The sequence below is a fragment of the Lactuca virosa genome, chromosome 3 (genome assembly GCF_052849685.1).
Source record: "Lactuca virosa cultivar CGN04683 chromosome 3, Lactuca_virosa_CGN04683_v6, whole genome shotgun sequence".
Taxonomy (NCBI): Eukaryota; Viridiplantae; Streptophyta; class Magnoliopsida; order Asterales; family Asteraceae; genus Lactuca; species Lactuca virosa.
Window position 1 is genome coordinate 421,838,363 of NC_136428.1, and position 24,073 is coordinate 421,862,435.

The window sequence follows — 24,073 nt, forward strand, 5'->3', positions numbered from 1 at the left end:
GTGAAGAGTCAACAATCCCCGACTATCATAGTCGAAGGAGGAAACCTGACCCACAATTCGCTCGCTCTTCCGATGTTCCTCCTTCATAGCATCCTGCTGGGCCTCCCGAATCTGCTCCAACAACGGAGTCACAACTGTCATCCTCATACAGATATCCCTGATCGGCGCTGCCTTACGGCTAAGCGCATCGGCCACGACATTGTCCTTCCCCGGATGGTAGAGGATCTCGCAATCGTAATCCTTTACCACATCAAGCCATTGACGCTGCCTCATATTCAGATTTGGCTGGTCCATGAGATACCTCAGGCTCTTGTGGTCCGTGTAAATGGTACAACGAACCCCGTATAGGTAATGACGCCAAATCTTGAGAGCGAAAACAACAGCCCCCAGCTCCAAATCATGCATCGGATAATTCGCCTTGTGAGGCTTCAGCTGCCTTGAAGCGTAAGCAATAACATGCCCCCTCTGCATCAATACCGCCCCCAAGCCGGAGATGGACGCATCACAATATACCACAAATTCCTCCATGCCCTCTGGCAGGGCCAAGATTGGCGCCTCGCACAATCTCTGTCTCAACGTCTCAAATGCGGCCTGCTGCTCAGGCCCCCAACGAAAGACCACGACTTTCCTTGTCAACCGGGTCAGGGGCACGGCTATCTTGGAGAAGTCCTGAATGAATATCCGATAATAGCCTGCCAGTCCTAGGAAACTCCGAATCTCGGATGGAGACCTCGGAACCTCCCATCTCATCACGGCCTCCACTTTGGCCGGATCAACCGAAATACCGTCCTGGTTGACAAGGTGCCCAAGAAATTGCACCTCGCGTAACCAGAACTCACACTTGGAGAACTTAGCATACAAGCTCTCCCTCCTCAAAGTATCCAACACCTCTCGCAAGTGCTCCTCATGCTGCTCTCGAGTCTTGGAATAAACCAAGATGTCGTCGATGAAAACTATCACATACCGATCCAACATCGGTCTGCACACGCGGTTCATGAGGTCCATGAATGCGGCAGGAGCATTGGTGAGCCCGATAGGCATCACCACGAACTCATAGTGGCCATAACGCGTCCGAAACGCAATCTTCTGTACATCCTCCTCTCTGACCCTCATCTGATGATATCCTGAACGCAGATCAATATTGGAGAACCAAGATGCTCCCTGTAGCTGGTCAAAGAGGTCATCAATCCTCGGAAGTGGGTAACGATTCTTCACCGTTACCTTATTCAGCTCCCGATAATCTATACACATCCGATGCGACCCGTCCTTCTTTTTCACAAACAGAATCGGGGCTCCCCAGGGTGAACTGCTCGGTTTAATGAATCCCTTGTCTAACAGCTCCTGCAGCTGTGTAAACAAATCCTGCATCTCATGAGGAGCCAACCAATACGGTGCCTTGGCTATCGGAGCCGCACCAGGGACTAGGTCGATCCTGAACTCTACCTGCCTCTCCGGAGGTATCCCAGGCAACTCCTCGAGGAATACATCCGCAAACTCTCGTACTACTGGCACATCGCCCACAGTCACCTTACCCGCCTCCCGGGTATCCATAACATAGGCGAAAAATCCTGTGCAACCTTGCTGAAGGTAGCGCCTAGCCCTCGCTGCCGAACATAAGGCTAGTCCTCGCTGTGGCCTCTCGCCCTGAATCACCAGCTCTCCCCCACTTGGGGTCCTATTCCGCACCAACTGCTGCGCGCAGTCGATCACTTCCCCATTAGGGCTTAGCCAATCCATACCAATAATAACTTTGTTCCCCCGCAAAGGTATGGGAACCAGATCTACTAGGTAGCGCTCCTCGAACAGCCTCAAAACACAATCTCGGTAGACCTCCGATGCTTGCACTGACCGGTCGTCCGCAATATCGACCTCTAAAGGGCAATCCAACATGCCCGAAGACTCAGGAAACTTCTTGCTAAGCGCAAGCGAGACAAACGACCGGGTAGCACCTAAATCGAACAACACCTGAACTGGGATACCGTTCACATGGAACGATCCTAAACAAGACATATCATATGGCACATCAATATCATAAGAAACATAAAATAAAAGCTAGAGGGAAGAAATCATACCCGTCACAACATCGGGTGCGGCGCGTGCCTCCTCGGTAGTCAACTGGAAGGCTCGACTCCTCACCACTGGAGCCTCTGTCTTGCCCTGACGGCCATCAGTAATCCGCAGGGTCGTTGGAGCTGGCGCCTTCACCGGCGCTGCTGCTATCAACTGAGGGCAATTGGCCTTTTTATGGCCTCGCTGGTTGCAGTGGAAACACAGCAACTCTGATGTCTGGAAAGTGGGCGCAGGGGCGGTACAATCCCTGTTGAAGTGCCCCGTCTTGCCGCACTTGTAGCAGCCTGATGATCCCATCCTACAAACCCCCTCATGAGTCTTGTCGCACTTTCCGCAGCGGCCCCGGCCCTTCTGGCCCTGCGACCTAGAGTCGGATCCCTTGGGCTTCTTCCCCAAAACCCCAGTCATCTGTCCCTCCTCTGCCTTCCTCTTCCGGATGTGCTCCAGGTCTATCTCTCTCTCCCTCGCCCTGGCAATCATGTAATATAGGGTCGGGCATGCTGAAAAGCTTACATGCTCTCGAATATCATCTCTCAACATGTCGTGATAGCGGGTCCTCTGCATATCCTCATCTCCTGCATACTGGGGCACCAACAATGCCCTCTCCCGGAACTTGGCGGTAATCTCCGCCACCGTCTCTGGCGTCTGCCTCATATCAAGGAAATCCCTGGCCAACTACTGAAGCTCCACAGTTGGCGCAAACTCAGCCCTGAACCTGGTCACAAAGTCCGACCAAGTCATAGCCTCAATAGCTGAGGCTCCCAACGAGTCACCAACCGACTCCCACCAATCTCTGGCCCTGTCTCTCAAACAACCTGCAGCATATCGCACCTTCGACCCCTCAGGGCAGAAGCTCGTCAACTGTGCAGACTCAATGTCTGCAATCCATCTCCTGGCTGTGATGGGGTCCTTAGCCCCATGGAAATCCGGCGCACCACTGCCCCTAAAGTCCTTGAAGGACAGTGTGCGTGACCCTGACTAGCTGTGTGCCATGTCACTCCTGAACGCCCTGAGGCGATCCTCCATCAACTCAATGATCCCTTCCTTGATCGACCCGAAAATCACCGGGGTCGACTCAAGGATACCTCTCGTGATCTCAGAAGCAATGAACTCACGTAGTCCCTCATCAACTGGCTCGGTACCTGCTCCTGAACCTGATCCTGAACCGGATCCTGACCCTGAACCTCCTCCTCCGTGTCGTGTGATCATCACCATTCTGAAACATAACACATAACTGTCAGAATCATACATAAACCTCGATAGGTTTCATACACTCTACAAGTTTCCTGGTTCCATCTCGTCCCTCCTCGATTCGAGTACGGATCCTCTGCTTTCAGTAGTACGGGCCCATACTACCTTCCACATCTATCCGTACTTTCCTCGAGGATTGTTTCGACTTCACCAAGTCCCTCCTATTACTGTTACACTCTTTTTCCAATCTCGTCCCAGGCTTGCCCTAGGGTAACTCTCCGACCTCCTCTCCGCCATCAACTGCATAAGGAACCCCTGCTACCTTTACCTAACTAGCTCGCGAATACCATTACATATTACTAAGACCAGATAATTCTTCGAATGAAAGGTCCTACCCCACAACGGTTGGACTCAAACAAGAGCTGCGCAGTAGGGCTAGACCTAACCTTCTGGAATTATTTCGTCCTTGCAATATGTAACTTAACGTATTCGTTTACTAGTCAGCTAAAAATAACTAGGACTCCCGAGGCACAAAGCAACAGCATTTGGGCATTGAGTAACCCAATCCAATAGTACTCTATCCAAGCTATCATATAACTGACTAATCAGTATTATCTTGCAGCTCAAAAGCACATATAGCAGGCATATCAAGCATCTTCCTAGATCCTTAGCCCTAATCTAGCATGCATTTCTCACACATATACAGTAGGCATATAAGGCATCCTTCCTAGATCCTCTAGCCCTAATCTAGCATGTAATTCTCATAATCATATCATATCATAACATAACATGTATGGGTATCTTGGGGAAAACTTACTTGAGCTCAGCCGGTCGCGCACATCACACATCTTGTTCCTTTCAAAGTTATTTTCAAACTCCTTTTTATAAAATGGTTTTACTTTTGAAAAAAAATTCATACCAAGTCCTTAGTTTGAGTTCAAACACACCCGAGAGTGTGTCTGAATCCCTCAAACCAAGGCTCTGATACCAACTTGTAACGTCCCAATTTTCAAGGCCAAAAATTTCATTTTAATTAAGTAATTTATAAAATAGTTAACCAAAACATCGCCATTGTTACATCAATCCACAAAACCATAATATCGTATCTCAAACCAAATCACCAAAAGTAATGAAAATCAGAGTACAATCCCAGAAGTCTCATAGTGCGGAATCCAGTGTGTGTGTGTGTGATGTGCTGCTACCGCACCAGCTCCTTCCCCTTCGCTGAAGAGGTACCTGAAACCAAAACTGTAAACCGTAAGCACAAAGCTTAGTGAGTTCCCCCATCATACCACATACCATACAACACATAACATACATACTGTCAGGCATATCTGGGTGCCCGACCTACCCCTTCGGTCCTCTCGACCGGTGACCTTGCCTAGCATATCTGGGTGCGGGCCTACCCTTTCAGTCCTCTCGACCGGTGACCTTGCCTAGCATATTTAGGTGCTGGCCTACCCCTTCGGTCCTCTTGACCGGTCTATCACATACAGTCACGTAATCATAATTTAACATAGTTGGGTACTAACTACCCCTTCGGCCCTATCGGCCGGATAACTTGGGGACTATCTCCCCCTACTACTACCATCATCAAGTAACATCGTATCATGCTAGCACATAAAACATAACAGGTAGTAGCAACCCTAGATGAATATCACAAAGACAGTCATCTAACATACATCTCCTACTGGTGGGCCGGCATTGTGGCCGTAGACCCATCGCTACTGGAAGGTAACTCACCTCGATGTCGTGTAGTGTCTGAACTGTCTTCTGCGTGAAGGTCGGCTCTCCTCGACCCCTCAATCCCTACACGACAACCTTCAAGTCATCAAACCGAACATACAACCCTAACCAGCGTCAATACCAAAACCAGGCAAAGTCAACATTGGTCAAAGTCAACACCCAGTTGACCTGACTCGCCGAGTTGGTCTACTAACTCGTCGAGTCCATACTCTACTAACCCGATCCAAACCCCGACTCCACTCGTCGAGTCTAGCAAGAACTCGATGGGTTCTCCTTCATTCAAACCATCGGGACCATCTTCATTCGACTCACCGAGTTCATCTTTGAACTTGTCGAGTTCATCTCCCTCTTAAGAATGTGTCCAGTCTATGACTCGCCGAGTTGTATGAACAACTCGTCGAGTCCATCTTCAAAGATTGGGAGATTGCCTTGGACTCGTCGAGTCTGTTCATACACTCGCCGAGTCCTATGATTCCCAGGTCCCTTTACGCGTCTAAACAACTAAGGGACTTTCTCGCTAACAACTGGTCCATCCACAGAAAGGATTTGGTGGTCATTACACTGCGACTCGCCGAGTTCCAAGAACAACTCGTCGAGTCCATTCTTGACCAACACTATACAGTCGATTTAAATGGGTCTTAACACACCAAAACCATAGATATGGCCTCCTAATGTCCATTTTACACGTAAAGTTCCAAACTTGGTACACATGCAAGGGGTCTTTAGCCCAAAAAGCCATAAAAGATGGCCTCCAAAGTGCATGGGGTGTTCATGGCAACAAAATTGGCACCTTTGTGCCATAAACCCCCCCCCCCCCCAATAGACCTGGATCTGAAGCATACACTGACTTCCAACACTAAATCCCGAATACAACCTCTCTAGGGCTTAGAAAGATGAAGGAAAAGGCCCAAAAATCAAGATCTATAGACAAAGATTCAGCTTCATACCTCAAATAAGCTGAAAATGAGCTTCAAACTCTGGATCTTCTTGTTTCCCCTTGGTCTCACAAGTTCCTTCCCTCTTCTCAAGCTTCACAACCCACCAAAAAGCACCAAAATGGCCTTAGAACACACAAAAACGGCTAGGGTTTCGATATACAGCTCTTTGGGAGTGATAGGGGCGATGGAGGCTAAGATAAGATGTTTAAATAGGGTGCAAACCCTCAAATTTAGGGTTTCACTCAAACAGCACCTACTCGCCGAGTCAGTCTCCGACTCGTCGAGTAGGTCACTTAAACTTCCTACGGGTCCCGACTCTACTCGACGAGTTGGGCCACCAACTCGTAGAGTCCCAGAGAAAATACATACAATTCTTGAATAAAATACATACCAGGAATCAGGTGTTACATTATTTTTAAAGCCTTGATCCAAATTACCTTGGCCATGGGTGATTCACAAAAGGGGTGAAACTCCTTCCGTAGACCATAGTCCATGAACAAGATAACGTCGAAGATGATTTTCACTCACCCGATCTTCAGGGTCTAATTCTGAAATTTCGGAGCACAAACTCTTGACTTTCAAAAAAAATATTCTCATGTTGAATAATTTCATTGGGTTGTAGCAGCTAGTTCATTTTCAAGGTACTATAGCCTAGGCCTATCGAAAAAAAAACAAAACCCGTTCTACGCACCCGACCCGTTCCGAATTTGGGTAGAATGGGTCGGGTAGAGCGGGTAACGGGTATGAACATTCGGGTAATAGGTTAACCCGATAATAGTATAGGTCGGGTTTAAGGTATGAATATTTATTTTCAGGTATACCCGAATACCCAAATTCATTTTTTAAATAATACCAATATGTATATTATATACATGACTCGGGTGGTAGTAGGCACGCTTAAAAAAACCCTTTTGTATCTTCTTATGATCGACGCATACGACGCATAGCTAAACCTCGAAGACGCAAAGCTAAACAGACGACGCAATCGTTAAACCCTCATCGACTCCAGTTTCTTCTTCCGATCCTCAAACACGCAATTCTCAGCCTCCATCTTCATTAATCGTTATACCAGTCTCCTTGATCGATCAAAATCCCAAGTCTCCTGCCTTACAACTTTGTTCGAGTATGCAATCACAATCATAGGTTAAAAATTATGCATCCTCTTTGATTTCTTTGTTGTGTTGTTGTTAATCACAGGTTAAAATATGTTGCTTTTGATTCACACTTTGTTTAGCTTAGGCATAACTCTACAGAAAAATATGTTGGTTTTGATTTTTTTGTTGTCTAGTTTGTTGAATCTGTTTAGAAAAATCAAAAATATAAGTTGATTTGCTGCAGAAAAATCAAAAAAATAGATGTTTAATGTATAAAGTTGTCAAATGTCTGATGTATAAATGTTTGATGTATAAAGCTGTCAAATGTTTGATGCATATGTTCTAGAATTAAGTTTACAAAAAATGGAATGGAATTGAATTCATTTGTATAGATGTTTGTTGTATAAAGCTGTCAAATGATTTAGAATTTAGATATTGACAATGACAGAAGTGTTATTTGTTGCTTTCTTGTCCATGAAAAGATTTAGAAATTGACATATTACATGTTTTTTTTATAAAAAAATTTTGTTGTTTTCTTTTTGTTAACTGTTTTTGTTTATATGTTCTTAACTTTTTTTATATAGTTTTAGATGTCTGAAACGAATGAGTATATTGAAGATGAGACGATTAACCTTGAAAGCCCAACCAATGATTCAGTTCCGATAGTAAATGAGACACGACCAAAAAAGTACGAACCAGGATCCAAAGTTTGGGATGAATTCGAAAGATTTACGGACAAAGAGGGTGCTGAAAGATCGAAATGTACGCGTTGTGGTTCCGGGCGATACAAGTGTGAAGGGAAAGGGTATGGTACCAAAAATCTTTTAACTCATTTAAACAAATGTATGCCTTACTTAGCTAAAGTAAATGTCGGTCAAACACAAATAGCTTTTGGTGATGAAAACAAATTAACATCTTGGAAATTTGATCAAAAAGAGAGTAGGAAGGCTTTGGCACACATGTTAGTAGTTGATGAACTTCCATTTAGTTTTGTGGAAGGTGTGGACTTTAAATATTACAATAGTGTTACTCAACCAATGTTTAAAATTTCATGTAGAAGTACAAGTACAACAGATACCTAGCAATTGTTTCAAGAAGAAAAAGAAAAACTTTGAAGTTTTATTAAAAAAATGTTGGTAGGATTTGTTTGACCACCGATACTTGGACTTCTACACAGCAATCAAGTTATATGTGTCTCACCGCCCACTTTGTAGACAATGAATGGAAATTGAAAAAAAAAGTGTTGAGTTTTTGTCCTCAGGAGAGTCATCGTGGGGTTGATATTGGATTAGTGGTTGAGAAATATTTAATAGATTGGGGAATAAAAAATGTTTTCACAATTTCCGTTGACAACGCAAGTGCTAATGACGTGGCAATTGAGTTTTTTAAAAAAAATCTTTCAAAATTCCAACAAGTGTCTCTTAAATGGGAAATGGACACACATGGAGATGTGTTGCCCACATTTTAAACTTGGTGGTGCAAGATGGTATTAAAAAGGTTGATAAGCCGGTTGAGATAATTAGATGGGCGGTAAAGTGGATTACGCAATCACCTTCAAGGATTGGCAAATTCACCAAGTTTGCTAAGTTTGTTAATCCTGGTACAACGAAACACTTGGTAAGAGATATTCCAACAAGATGGAACTCTACTTATCGTATGTTGAATATTGCTCAAGCTTACGAAAAAACTTTTGAGAGATACGATCTAGAGGAATATGAGTTTCGTTCCGACATTGAAAAGGCGGGTTTATCGATTCCTTCACCGAGCGATTGGCAACATGTTAGGCATTTGTGTCATTTTTTAAAACCATTTTTTGATGTTACTGAAAGGATTTCCGGGACACTATACGTGACATCAAACACGTGCATTAAAGATATTTATTCCATTCGTACACTCTTGGATGATGCTATTTCTAATGCTAGCCTTTATGATATTGCATTGGCAATGAGAGTAAAGTTTGATAAGTATTTTGGCGACGTAGAAAAAATGAATTATTGCTCTACTTTGCTTTGATTCTTGACCCGAGGAACAAAGTAAAGTATTTGGTTATACTACTTGAGGATCGTTATGGAAAAGAAAAGATGGAGGAGAAAAAGAAATATATTATGGATTCTATGTATGAATTATATAATGATTACATTAGAATTCATTCTCCAAGTACTACTTCTAATACTACCGGGTCTAGTAATTCATCGTCGATTTTAGGGAAACACCAAAATTCGGATGCTACGACACCAAAACCACCATTGAGAAATAAACTAAGAGAAAAGATGAAAACAAACATAGTTGAATCAATTGGTGAGTTAGAAAAGTATTTGAAAGAAAGTGTTGAAGAAGATTCGTCAATGTTTAACATTTTAGAGTGGTGGAAAGTGAATAGTTCAAGATTTTCGATTCTATCCTTGATGGCTAAAGATTTGTTTGTCATTCCCGTCTCAACTGTGGCTTCAGAATCTGTTTTTAGCACTAGTGGGAGCGTTTTGGATCTGTATAGGAGTTCTTTGACTCCTAAGATTGTTGAAAGTATAATTTGTACCCAAGATTGGCTTCGGGGTGGTATAAATGACAACATCGATTTTGAACAAGATTGGGAAAACCTACAAGAAATTGATAAAGGTAGTTGTTTATCTTTAATATTTTTTAATATTTTGACATGTTATGTTTTGTCCTTTTAATGCTTATACTATTTGTATAGGATTGTGAGAAGTTGGTACGTCTAATTAGAGCTTGGATTGGATATGGAAATGAATATGGCAACATGAAGATGCAAGACTTTTTTTTGTTATATTTAGACTTGTTATGTTTTGAGTTGGGTTATGACTTATGAATTTTACTCATTTGTTATGTTTAGACTTTTATTGTTTAGTTGGGTTGTGTTTAGAGTTTTTTTGTTTTGTTTAGACTTTAATTATTTAGACTTTTTTGTTTGTTGTGTTTAGACCTATTATTCCATGCTAATCATATTCATGGCTTTTTCTTTTCTTTTCTTTTTTATCAAAATTTAGAATGGAATTAAAAAATTACATAACATATTATAATGACTTGTATTGTTATTATATATGTACTTGTTAATTGTATGGAGTATTTTCCTACCCAATTCTTTATTAAACCAACCAACATGTAAAAAAAATTTACCAATAAGTGACACTTACGAAATTTTCGGGTATACCCGATAATTACCCGACCCGACCTCAAACCCGAAAACCCGAATTACAATATAGGTCGGGTATCGGGTATTATTTTCTTAAGGAAATACCCGTTCTACCCAAAACCCGAAAATTTTACCCGATCGACACCCCTAAGCCGAGGGGTATTCTTCTTAGTAAAATAGCCTTTCACCGGTCTGTGGCACAAGAAAAGAGAACCTCAATCGTTCATCTTTGTTTGGTAGTAAAATCAAACCTCACTTTGATACCATGCAACAATTTATGTAAATGAAGAAGACAAGATATCAAGCAAAAGAGGATATTATCAGTCAGTAGAATGGCAAAAGAAACAAACGTGAATAAGTGTTGCTTAACAAGCTAATGGAAGCTACTATTTATAGTAAAGAAAAATCTGTAAAAGTAATCAACTGAACTAGACTCTGAGAAGCTATCAAAGCTCCTACAGTAGTTTTTATGGATGGAACGAGAGTTAGGTTAAAAGGAAATGCGTGGAAGGGTTTAAACTTGCTCCAAGTATTAGTCAGCTGTTTACAATATGCTAAATCGTTATATTCAAAAAGAAAAATATATGCATGATTAGAGTAATAGTAGTTTTTGTAAGGCAAACATTAGAAACCATCGATGCATATGAAGAAGCTTCAAGGAGTCGGTGTTTCATGTACGGACTTTATATCTTTGAAGTACTCATGCTCCAGTGCAGCCTTTGCTGAAATTCTTTTGTTGGGGTCCATGTACAGCATTTTCTGAAACAAAATGCCAATAAAATAGAGCTTTTAATTATATGGAAAAAAATAAAAATGAAAATATTGTGTACCTAACCTAACCCTAGCCCTAGTTAAACCAAATGAGAACTCATTGACTGACGAACATAGTAACTAGTGTGAACTTACACGCAGGAGATCCAGGCCTGATTTATCAAGATTCGGAACTACGGTTGCAAGGTCCTGAAAGTAATCAATACTCGGTCAGTTCTTTTGGACTAGGACCGATGTCAATTGTAATTTTTTGTCCTTATCCAAAAAGATGGAAACAAGGACTCACTCTCGACCTCTCGTCTGGGAAAAAGACGTAAATGTCTCTCTCATCCTCATCATCAAAAATAGGCCTAGAATACGTGTGTGGTCCTATATAGTCGTGTCCCATCCTAGGTAACGCAGTACGTTTGTTATACAGGACAGGATTAGACCAGATTGCACAAGCTTTGTAAGGCTATTTTTTATGATGAGGGTCAGGAGGGCATTCACGTCTTTTGCACTGACGAGAGAGATCGAGAGCGAGTCTCGGTCCCACCTTGTTCCATCTTTTTTGGTGAGACAAAAAATTGCAATTTTTGTCTGACTGCCCGGTATCCGTATCAGTCCAAAAACAGTACAACTTGTCATGTCATGTGTAAGTTGTAACAAAAACAAACTGTAAAAAGTAATTACCTTTGGTTGCCACTTTGGAAAAGTGGACTTAAAGTCAGGCAGAGAAGCGACTCCAGGCCATGTAAATTCTGTTGGAGTTCCCATTATTCTATATATATGAAAAAAGAAAAATATTATATATTACTATATGTTAATGGAAAAACTAATAAATATTAGGAATTTATTACTTGAAAATCTTGAACAACTGGTCAATCTCAGAGTCTCCACGAAAGAGAGGAAGTCGAGTCACCATCTCAGCAAATATACAACCAACCGCCCATACATCAAGAGGAGTAGAATACTGCTCACATCCAAGAAGAAGTTCGGGTGCCCTATACCACAATGTCACCACCTAAAAAGAAAAAAAATATATATTTTTTTTAGTTGATGCAAAATAAAACAATTTAATAGTATAATTATTGAGACGATTTAAGTTACCTCATGTGTCAATGTGGTGACAGGAACAGCAAAGGCCCTTGCCAATCCAAAGTCTGCAAGCTTGACAACATTTTTACTGAGATCTATCAACAGGTTCTGAGGCTTTAAGTCTCTATGGAGAATTCGACGAGAATGACAATATGCAAGGCCACTTAATATTTGATAAACGAACATCTGAAAGTATAAAAAGATAACAAAAAGTTATAAAATGCAAGAGAATGAGGCTTTAAATATCTAATGTAGTCTGATGGAATCATAGCAGTTGGAATGGAATGTTTCATTCCTATGTGTTTGTTTTGCAAGATGACATGGAACAGATCATGATGATGATTCCTTTCATTTTGTTAATTTTCATTCCATTCCTACAAGCCAACCAAACATGATCATGGAATGTAATGACTCATTCCTTTATCTTGCTTGTATCCATTCTATTCCTTCATCATTCCATTCCATTCCATCCAACCAAAGTACCAAACAGACTTGGGTCTCTTTGGTGTGATGGAATGGAATCACAAAAAGATATTTACTCACTTTTACAAGATCCTTTGAGAACTCAGGACAAGATTCCATGTGTTTCATCAAGTCTAAGTCTAGATACTCAAAAACCATATACAAGCTTTTCTCAGTATGCACCACATCATATAACCTGTCACCAAACAGTTATCATTCAATATATAATCTAATTGAAGCACATTAACCAAAAAAAAAATGTATGATGTATAGTTGTGTACAATTAATCATCAACTAAGTTACATCTCCAAAAGATTGCTTGGTCCTCAATATAAACAAGTAAAATATTCAAAATGAGAACAGATGAAGAAAGGAACAAAAAGTAAGAGGTAAATATTGTACGAAAGACACAGACAGATAACAAAGAGCTCCAAACTACCTTGATCATAAGCCTCCACACTCTTTAAGTTATTAGTGTTAAAGACAAAAAAAAAAAAAAAAAAAAAAAAAAAAAAAAAAAAAAAAAAACTGGCAATGTGCTTCCATTGATTTGTTTATAATATCATTCTACTTTTATTTCTACATAATATAGCATCCAAACATATGCCCTAATAAGAAAAAAGATGGGTTACAATGCCATAATCGGGTGGATTTTTCAAAGTACAATATCTTAAGAAGAAATAATTAAAAGTACAAATAAATGAAAGTATGTTGTTATTTCTTGCATTTAACCATACGTAATTAAGTAAAACTAACAGAAACATTGGTCCTCAATCTATATAATCAGGTAAACTATAATTGAATTCATAAAGAGTGTTGTAAAATTGAAAGTTACCTGACAATATTTTCATGATTCATCTCTTTCAACAGGGAGATTTCTCTTATAGCTGTGCTAGGCACTCCCTCATCTGGTTTCTCTAAAGGAATCTTTTTTAAAGCAATAGTTTTATTGGTCATTTTGTCAAGAGCCTTGTAGACCACACCATATGTTCCTTCACCAATCTTTTCAATTTTTTCATACTGCAAGGGTAGAAAATAACAAATTTAGTAGAAGAAAATTTCACTTTAAAGGTCCTGAAATGTCTTTTACTCATACCTGCTCCATTATATCAACTGGAAACGAACTCCTTGTTCATGAAATGGTCTACATCAGTGCAACACACGCAAAGAAGACTAAATTCAGAGATGAAATCATACATAGATGCAAGGAATATGATATAACCATGTCAGATTGCCCTAATTAATCAAGGGATAAACACCTTAGACCCCAGAGCAATTTAATTTTAATAACTCTTCCCAACATTTGGTGTTGTTTTGGGGATTGGAATTGAAACTAAACTTGTTGAGTTCATAAATTGGACTTGCTCTGCTGAATTCTGCTTCCAATTTGTTGAATTAGTGTCAAAATAAACCCTTACATAACAACCATGATAAATCTGTAAAATTAAGGACTCTTTTAACTAATATTATCAATTAAATTGGTGGAATTATGTGAGTGTAGGAAACTACCTACAATCTAATCACTTACATGTGTCACAATCAAGTTAAACCGAAGTCAAACATCAAAGATAACAATTTGCATATGTACATCGTGCCTACAGTTTTTGCTGCTAGGATTATTGAAGCAAAGTAAAACGTAATGTGGTGCAAAATTTTATCAGTAAGTTCGTCTCTATTAGAAGAATCAGTTAAAACTAGATCGCAATTCATGATCATGCATGTTATTGAAGAAGCAAATCCGGAGCACCTACATACTATACTACAATCTCGAAAATCCAGCATCATAAAAGTTTCAAAAACCTCATCAATTACAGCATAAAGTTCTTCAGCAGTGAAATCTGAGTGTATCACACGGCAATTGCAGTTCTAACAGCAGTTCTCTATATTCATTAACACAACATTCAACAAATGAAGCGATCCTTGCAGAAATAAAGTACTCGTACAAACATCTTCCTCAATCACTTGCTTCAATCAACAGTACCAGTAAAAAATCTCTCAATTAAACGATCTCGAAGTTACAGAAATAGAACACGTACAATCTACATAACTCAAACTACTCTATAATCAAGTGAAACGCGTTATAAACTAACACTTTTGCTAGCTTTTCAACGTAAGATGAAACGAGATGTGAATTCGGTCAATGCAAGTTCTGTACCTAATGTTTTAGCTAAAAAATTATCTACAAACAGAATGATGATGAACTTAGATTGAAGTAAAACATGGAAACCCTAATTTGCAGAAACTAAAGTGAGAATCAGTGTAGCATACTGACCTGTGGGGAAGAACGAAAGCTTTTTGCAGGGAGGGAAGAGAAGTTACATTTATAGAGGTGTGATATGATTATTAATCTAAGAAGAAGGGCAAAATGGTAAAATGGAAAAGGAAGTCAATTTGAGATGAATACCTATTGCGTATTGGCTATTGGTCATCAAGGAGCCTAGAAAGGTGGTCATGGTCTAAACCAGGTCAAAGACAGCTTAAGAAATGCGTGATCGAGCGTCCCATTTTCGTAAGAGAGAAAGAAAAAATAAGGTAATTTATTTAGAGAAATAAAAAAAAGTGAAATTTTTTCTACCTATTTATCTTTCTAATTATATAAAATGGTGTTTTCATAAAATTAATTATATTTTATTATGTTTGTGATCATTTTCAATGGGTAGTAAGATAATATTTCATATCTCATGACTAATAAAAGAATAGTTTTGCTTCTACACATATCATTCTTCTAAAGTTCCAAATTTAATGTTTGTCAAATGTCAATATATCAGAGCTCTTCTAAAAATTTGTTACTTATCATTATATTTAATGCAATTCTTTAATATGAAATCCTTTAATTTTATAAAACATTGAATTATCATTATATCTTTCGTTCATACCATAATTACCTCGAGCTCTATTTTACAATTTAGCTTATGATTTATATAATCCCTGCATATTACGCATATAATTAGTTCACATATAATATTAATTTTCAAAAATTAAACATATTTACGACATAAATATATGTTTTTCTTCCTTTTTTAAATTGCAATTCCTATTTTCTGTGTAATATATCATGTAAATGATGAGATTTTGATTTCCATTATATTTTTTATCCCGTTAAATAAGAAGATTTTTATTTGTACGATAATATAAATCATCAAACACCGAATCTCTTAATTAATAATTTATTGAAAATAATTGATTAATAATTATAAATTTTTACTATAAATATTTAAATATTTTTGTAACCGTGGTTCCGCACGGGCTATAAGCTAGTTAGGAATAAAAGTAGGAGGATATTTAATTTCTCTTACATATATATATATATATATATATATATATATATATATATATATATATATATATCTAAAAGGTTCATACACGAGTTTTTTCATACAAAATAATTTGTGTTTTAAAATATTATTATATACAACTCTATAAAACATAAATGATTATGTATGAAGAAATATGGTTGTGTACGCATTACTTCCTTGTCTAAAATAGTTATTGATTTTGTATGTAGCCTTGGTAAATTATATGTGGGAATCTTTATATAGAGATCATTGCCAACTAACATTTTATATGCAAAGAATATTATTATTTATTTATTTCATTTTTATTTTTATTTTTTTTATGTTGGAGGTCTTCCACATAAGCGGTCTCATATCCTTTGGTAAGAGTTTGCCAACTTGTCAATCCTTAAATAAATTGGCTGAAAATGGTTCGCTGGTTCAAACACAAAAAGAAGAAATTGATGATTTTTAAAGTCGACTTTGAAAAAGCGTACGATTCAGTCAGTTGGGATTATATTGACAGGATTATGTTGTTTCTTGGTTTTGGGGAAAAATGGAGGGTTTGGATTAGGGGGATGTTTTCTAATGCTCGTTCCTCAGTGCTTTTGAATGGTTGCCCTACGGATGAGTTTTAGTTGTTTAGAGGGTTGAGACAAGGTGACTCATTTTCGCCTTTTCTCTTCATTATTGCGATGGAGGATGCGGTGTCGGAAGGTGTGTTTAGGGGGGCCCAACTTGAGTCACATGATTTAGCTATCTCTCATTTGTTTTATGCAGATGATGCTATTTTTCTTGGAGAATGGAATGAGAATAATGTTCGAAATTTGATTCGGGTGTTGAGATGTTTTTATTTAGTCTCGGGTCTAAATCTCAATCTTTCTAAGTCTAGTCTACATGGTGTGGGGGTTAGTAGGTCTAAAATCTCCAACCTCGCTTCTTTTACAGGCTGCTCAGCTGGTTCTTTTCCGTTTGTGTATCTTGGTGTTCCGGTTGGCGATTCTATGGTGCGTGTTAAAGGATGGAAAATAATTATAGATCGCTTCAAAAAAAGATTGACATCTTGGAAAGCTAGATTGTTGTCTATTGGAGGTCGTTTAACTCTTGTTAAGTCAGTTCTGGGTAGCTTTGGTATTTATTACTTATCTATTTTTAGGCCTCCTGTTGCTGTCTTGCAGGCTTTGGAGAATATGAGGGCTCGGTTTTTTTGGGGAATGGAAGAGGGTCAAAAACGTATTCATTGGGTTAAGTGGAATTTGGCGTTAAACTCTTTTGACCAGGGTGGTTTGGGTATTGGTAGTTTAGATGCTTTTAACCTGGGTCTTTTATATAAATGGAAATGGAGATTCTGTAATGAGCCTGACGCCTTATGGGTGAAAGTTATGAAGTTTTTTTATGGTGAAGGGGGAGGTTTTTATGGGGGCTCGAGAATACAAAGTAGTGGTGGTGTTTGGCAAAAAATAGTTGGGTCTATTAACCATCTTCACGATAGTGGTTTACTGCCTTCGAATGCCATGGCTAGAGTGACCGGGAATGGAGCTACTATTCGGTTTTGGCACGATGTTTGGTGCTTGGATGTTCCTATGATGGTGCAATTCGGAAGATTGTTTGCGCTTGCTTCTAATCAAAACTCTTTAGTTAGTGATTATTGGTCTCCGACGGGTTGGGTTTTTGCTTGGCGTCGTGACATTAGAGGAGGGGTTGAACAGGAGCAGCTTACGACTTTGATGTCTTTGTTGGATGGCTATCATCTTGGCATGGAGTTAGACAAATGGGTTTGGAATCTTGATAATTCAGGGTGCTTTTCGGTTAAATCGACTAGGAATTTGATCGATGATTCGAGACTTCCGTCGGGTTACATGCCTACTAGATGGAATTGTTCAGTTCCTATTAAAATAAATGTTTTTATTTGGCGTTTAATGATGGATAGGCTTCCTGTGAGGTCGAAGTTGGTGGAGAGAGGGGTGGATCTTGACTCGGTTTTGTGCCCTTTGTGTCACGATGCTACTGAAGACGTGTTGCACTTGTTTATTCAGTGCACAATTGCAAATCAGATTTGGAGGCGGGTTAGTCTTTGGCTTGATTTGGATATCCCTGTTTTTTTCTCTATGGGAGACATGATGGAATGGATCGATGCGAGGTCGAATGTTAGGCAACAACGGGCGATTGTTGACTCGGTTTTTTCTGTGGTCATTTGGGTGCTTTGGACGTTCCGTAACGGTATTTTGTTTAGTAGTAATAAGCCTAGAAAGGATAGGATTTTTTATTCCATTGTTTATATTTCGGTTCGTTGGTTTTCGTCCCGTAACTCTAAGGCTAGGATTAATTGGAGTTTGTGGCTTCAAAATCCTACCCAGTCTTAATGGTTTGTATTTCTAGCGTCTTGCTAGTTTTCTTTTAATTTAATTGGTTGCTGCCGTTCAAAAAAAAATTGGCTGAAAAATTATCAATGCTATATAAAAAAAGATCATTTTAGGATGTGAACTGCAAACTAATCCTTGTATATACATATTTTTCTTCATTTTTATATTATTTTTTTGGTGAGAACTCTCTATTTTTACATCATTTAAAACTCAATTTTGTTGTGGAAATGTTTTTTAAAGATTTTTACCATAATTTTTTTAAAATTTCCGCATATTAGATATGAGAAATTAAGCATTTCGCATATCTAATCCAAGCAATTTCTTGAATTTTTCTATTTTTGCAGATTAAAATTACAATATAAAGCTCTTTTTTGTTATGAAAATGGTCTTTGAAAGTTATGAACATTAAATAGTGATTCTCAAGGAATTTACTATCGAAATGGAATTAACTAGTTTTTTTAATGGGGTGTTTGAGATTGTTTTTTGAACTCCAAAAATGCTTATTAACTTATACCGGTGGTAAAAATGAGTTTTTTTTAAAAAAAAATGTTTGGATTAGCTTTGTTGTAACAAAAGTCAATAAATCGATAAATTAAAAAGCGTTTGGCTTAAAATCTTTTTTTAAGCTATTATGGTTAAATATCTAAAAAGAGTTTCGAAAAGTCATGTTTTGCATGTTTTTCAGATCTCATTTTTAAGGCTTTTTAAAGCCAACGGAAAAGTTGTTTAAAAAAGTGTTTTTGAGATTGTCAAACGTTTTTTTCTTTTTTTTCGATTTATTGGTTTTCAAAAAGCTAATAAGGCAATAAGTTGTTTTGAAAAGCAATATCAAGCAACCATAAGTTGTCATATATGTGTTTTTGATCCAATCAAATGAAACATTGGAAAATGAAACTATAAATGTTTGAGAAGACAAAATAGACTAATCATTGAACTGAGCCATAATCACCATAAGTGTGTCTAAATGTCTCATAATCACCATATGTGTGTTTAAATGTCTCGATTTCATGTTTCGAGGTTTCAGTCGTCATCTTGCATCATGATAACTACTGATGGCGAGAAAAACGATCACCTTAAAGAACTTCCTTCAATGCATCATACTCTCCTTTGGTCCTTATAATTTGATGTTTAATAGGGACCAGATGATCCTTGATACCAACCACAATGCAAATCAAATTCTCTGGACAAAAAAAAAAACAAAAAAAGTCTCTAGCGAGCAAGTCAATGGTGATGACGAAGATCAGTGATTGACCCGATTTCTTGATGGTAGATCAATTTCGTTAATCGTAAACCTTAAACCATTATGAAACGATGATTAAAAAAAACTCACTTAGACTAAATAAAGTATACAAACTTTGGTGATAAAAATAAAGCAGTGTCGGCGTATGAAAAGAAGACAATGTATAATATGTATTTTAAAGAAGACTTCAAGAATGTTGATGGGTTTTCATTAACCCAGAAACTAACACCACCTCTTATTTATCAAAAGACTAGCATAATATTTATATGTCAAAAACTGATTCAAGGCAAACATCGATATACAATAAGCAGTGTTTGAAAGAAGACTTCAAGATTGATAGTTGTTTATAAGTCAATAATCGACTTGACCTCTTATTCATCAAAAGTCTGACACGATTTTCGTATGTGCGTACTAGGAAAAATTCAAGGAAAAGGTTGGTCTACAATCAAGCATTAAATGCAAGATATCTTCTGTAATTTTATTGCAGATAGATGAACAGTAAAAACATACAAAAGAGTTGATTGTATAATTTATTGTGCTTATCATGCTCAATGATCTTCTCTTCATCATAAATAACTCGTCACACTCGTAAACAGCTTCTCATGCTCGTGTGTTGAGTATCCGTCTATATATACATTTTTCAAAGAATTGTGTAGCAATTGTGTTTTCGTTGCTAACATTGTATTTTGTGAGAGCTATTTCTTATAAGTGAGGATTTAACATTAGATCATATCAATTAATCTTTTTTATGCGCATTAGAGTATTTATCCACTTATTTAAGGAATCTAATGGAACTGTATTCCATCCACTTGTCAACCAAACACACCATGGAACGGAATCTCGAATTCCAATCCCATCCCATTCTGCCAAAACCAAAATCATATTGAATAAAAACTTGGAACCACATTTATAGTGATTTAAAATGCATTGTAAAATACTAGGTTCAAGAAACATTAATGTCAACCTCATTTGTCAACTTCCATTGCTTGAGCAACTTTAGCTTTCGCCAATGGTGTCATTCTTGTCTTCAACTTCTTCTTCCCTACTGTAAATCCACCACTACCCTTCTTTTTCTTGCTTGCACTTCCATCAACCTGATAACAAGTACATTAAATGAGTTAACAAAACTCATAATTACACAGGTGAGGATTGATAAAAGCAATATACTTACATGTCATTACCCATAATAGCAACGTTTTAAATATGAAATTCAATTTCAAGACTAAATCTTTTGATTCTAAACTGTCAAACACTGCTTGAAAGCTTTCAAAAACTTCAAAAAGAAATATATAACTCAAACTACACTTTAATGTTCCTAATTTCTAAACCTGTGATTACTAACTGTTATAACTTATAACAAAGATCACTACTGAAACATATTATGCAAGAAATAATCAACATATGTTTATGATAAACGAAATAGTTCATAAAAAAGTGGCTATTTGATATGTAAACAAGATTAAGTGATCCTAGACTAAACAAAACTCCCAGGTGGAAAGGGTTTTTTTGCATTTATTTCAAGTTTGTGATAAAATTTTAAATAGAACGATTCAAAATGTCGATAACCTAATGAGGTTTCATCACTTAAACAATACCACTAAATAAAAAATAATCAAAAGAGATGGTGTATAAACAATGGAAATCACTTACTTTCATCTTGTTCTTCTTAGCTTGTAGCTTCTTCGCCTTCTTTTCTTTCTCTTGCTGCTCTCCTAATTCACAAAAACAGACGACAGAAACAATTAGATCCCAACACCCCGAACAAAACAACAACTAGAAACTCCGAAAAATTTAAGTCGTTTTGAGAAATGGCTTACTCCGAAGCTCAAATTCATGCTGCTTTTTTCTAAGAGATAAGTTGTTTTTCTTCGACATCCCTGATGAACTGTTTTCCGGTTCCTAGTGTGGTTAACTGATTGTTTTCCGATCGTAAGTTACGGAGATTGATAATCGACTGCGCTAAAACCCTAACCCTAGCGGATGAATTAAATTGGGGGCTTATAAACCGCTATCCCCAGGTTTTAAAACCTTCAACTAATTTATATTGCAGAAATTAAAAGATCACTTTTTGGCCCATATAGTTTTATCTTTGTTTTATTGAGACCTTCTTTTCTCTGTATATTACATATTACCGCCATCTCTTTTGGATTGAGGTATTTAGAACCATAAATGTGAAAAACCGTTTTAGTTCGACTTGAGTTTGATTTGAAAAATGGCTTGTATTCAAATTAAAAGCAATATATGATTGTTTGTCATTTTATGCTTGAACCAAAAAATAGTGTGTTCGGATGTGTATTATTTATGTTATTTGAAGTTAGTATGGAGATAATCAATTGTTCGATTGTTTGACAAATTGTTTATTATTGATAGAATTGGCCATAAAATGATAGAAAGTATTGGAAGTGTATCAACTTTAGTCCTTAAAGTACAAAATATGTTAAACTATACCTTAAATCTCTGAAATTTTCGTAATAATTTGGTCATTGTCATTTGTTATAAAAGGTTAAACATGTAACTAAAGGTTAAACATGTAACCGGTCTAATTGTGTGCCACGTAAGGTAATCGTTAGCCATAATATTCAAGATAAAGTTGACCCTACTTACTACTAGCTTTATTTGTACAACATGATGGGTTTTGAGCATTCTAACACTTCCTAAGTGTACATGCAACCCTAATAACCTTGGATCTATGTTTGTCTAATTATCATGCAAAGTTGAATTCCAAGGTTATATTCCTATCTAGCATACATGGGGAACAAATTTTAACTTGCATGAAAGATAGAATAACTTACCTTGTTGTTGCTTATGATCCTTGAAACCTTGTGAGCCTAGCACCCCAAGTGTGATGCCTCAAATGCTTCACACAACACCAAATGCTTTTGGAGTAAACTTTTGAGAGAATATTACACTTGCAAAATCGGCTCTAGCCCTCTTGATTCTTCTGTGCAACCGGTTTTGGTGGAGCATGGGTTCTTTATATAGTGTTGACACATCTAGGGTTACACCATGTAAACCCTAATGTGTCATGACTCTTCATTTCCATGACCCATGGGTTTGTAACTCCCATGGAGCATCCATGGAGCATTCAATGGGTTTAACCCAACTTGATTATCCATGGAGCCTTTTAGCCCACTATACAAGTTATGGATGATTTACATGATCAACCCATATATTTAATTAGTCATCTTTTGATCACTTAATTAATCCTAGATTAATTCTTGATCAATATTAATTAAATAATACTATTAATATATTAGAACTTATAATATATTAATAAACCACAAGTGTTATTTCTCTCATTTAGTCTATCCAAATGCATGATGCCATGCAACCCAAATGGACCATGCCGGGTCGGGTCAAGTACATACCAGAAATAGTTATGGACTTAGACACCTTATCCAACAGTCTCCCACTTGGATAAGTCTAATAACTATAACTGCAAGTATAACTTCAGGAACCGATCAGCAATCGTAGCTCTTTTCAAGGTTTCTCGGAACTGAGAAGATGATGATACGCCATTTCAGATAAGTGATCATATAATCCTCTGTTCGAGATATCAGCCGGACAAATACATGGAACAATGTCTTACTTATTGTCCAGCAGTTTGTTTCCCGATTTCCGATTTGTTTGACAAAGAACTTAATTGAACACATCAACTTAGTTCTGACCGGGCCCGGTACATAGGTCAAAACAAAATCATCGAGGGGCCCAGATATCAGCTTCTAATCCAAGAAGGAACAGATAAACTTCGACTCATATGTTTGTTCTACCACTCATTGAATTATACACAAGAGCACGTTTTATAACATCGAGTTACCAATGCGTTAACGTACAATCAATGCATAACCAACTCATAAGTAACAAATCATATCTCTAGGTTTGAAGACTTATATGATATTACCGTCTCACGATCACTCGAGATAAATTCCATGAAGTGATTCCAGTGAGCGTGGGTTGAGTCCAATGCTCAGAACTTATGAGCACTCATGAGTGTTGTAGCCATGTCCAACAACTTAGACCTCTGCAACCAATCATGACAGTCTTGATTCATACCTACTTCCGACATATGACCGACTGTGGAGGTTCGAATAATATGATATACCAAACATAATTATTCTGGAAGTCAAAACATGCAAAAGAAATATAGTAAACGATCAACAAGAGATAGCAACACTTTACTCATAAATAAAACACCTTTTATTCATCATCTAATGTCAATTACACTTTACAAATTTCAAGGTTATCTAACTACTAAATCTAATATCATCCTTCATCCCTATGCTCCGAGCATGCTGGAGATGCTTAACCCGAGTCAGTCCCTTCGTGAGGGGATCTGCTGGATTCTCATCCGATGATACCCTCTTTGCCACGAGGAGTCCTTCTTCTATTCGATGTCTGATGAAATGGTATTTTCTGTCGATGTGTCTGGATCTCCCGTGATCCCTTGGTTCCTTGGCTAAGGCAACTGCACTTTCACTATCACAGAAAATTTCCATTGGCTCTTTAATAGCTGGTACAACTCCAAGGTCTCCAATGAAGTTCTTCAACCATATCGCCTCCTTTGCTGCCTCGCTAGCTGCTATATACTCTGATTCGCAAGTTGAATCAGCCACTGTCTCTTGCTTGGAACTCTTCCAAGAAATTGCTCCTCCGTTTAAGGTAAAGACTCAGCCTGACTGAGAGCGGAAATTATCCCTA

The 24,073-nt window shown here is 37.9% G+C and overlaps 2 protein-coding genes across 4 annotated transcripts; both read right to left on the reverse strand.

Moving 5' to 3' along the window:
* Positions 1–10,490: 10,490 nt before the first annotated feature.
* On the reverse strand, positions 10,491–14,843 carry LOC145163218 (cell division control protein 2 homolog A-like). 3 transcript variants are annotated; one of them, XM_079082074.1, is made up of 9 exons: positions 14,773–14,843; positions 13,597–13,644; positions 13,336–13,520; positions 12,582–12,696; positions 12,051–12,224; positions 11,801–11,964; positions 11,634–11,721; positions 11,097–11,150; positions 10,491–10,949 (listed from the first exon to the last, which is right to left on the reverse strand). In XM_079082074.1, exons 2-9 carry the CDS (start codon positions 13,603–13,605, stop codon positions 10,845–10,847), a joined length of 894 nt encoding a protein of 297 aa, XP_078938200.1. In that variant the 5' UTR covers positions 13,606–13,644; positions 14,773–14,843; the 3' UTR covers positions 10,491–10,844. The 3 variants fall into 3 exon arrangements, with proteins under 3 accessions (XP_078938200.1, XP_078938201.1, XP_078938202.1); XM_079082075.1 differs by lacking the exon at positions 14,773–14,843 and adding an exon at positions 13,760–13,958; XM_079082076.1 differs by lacking the exon at positions 11,097–11,150.
* Positions 14,844–20,236: 5,393 nt separating this feature from the next.
* Positions 20,237–21,391, reverse strand: LOC145167825 (uncharacterized). The gene is made up of 3 exons (XM_079087077.1): positions 21,193–21,391; positions 21,026–21,087; positions 20,237–20,469 (listed from the first exon to the last, which is right to left on the reverse strand). Exons 1-3 carry the CDS (start codon positions 21,248–21,250, stop codon positions 20,341–20,343), a joined length of 249 nt encoding a protein of 82 aa, XP_078943203.1. The 5' UTR covers positions 21,251–21,391; the 3' UTR covers positions 20,237–20,340.
* Positions 21,392–24,073: the final 2,682 nt, after the last annotated feature.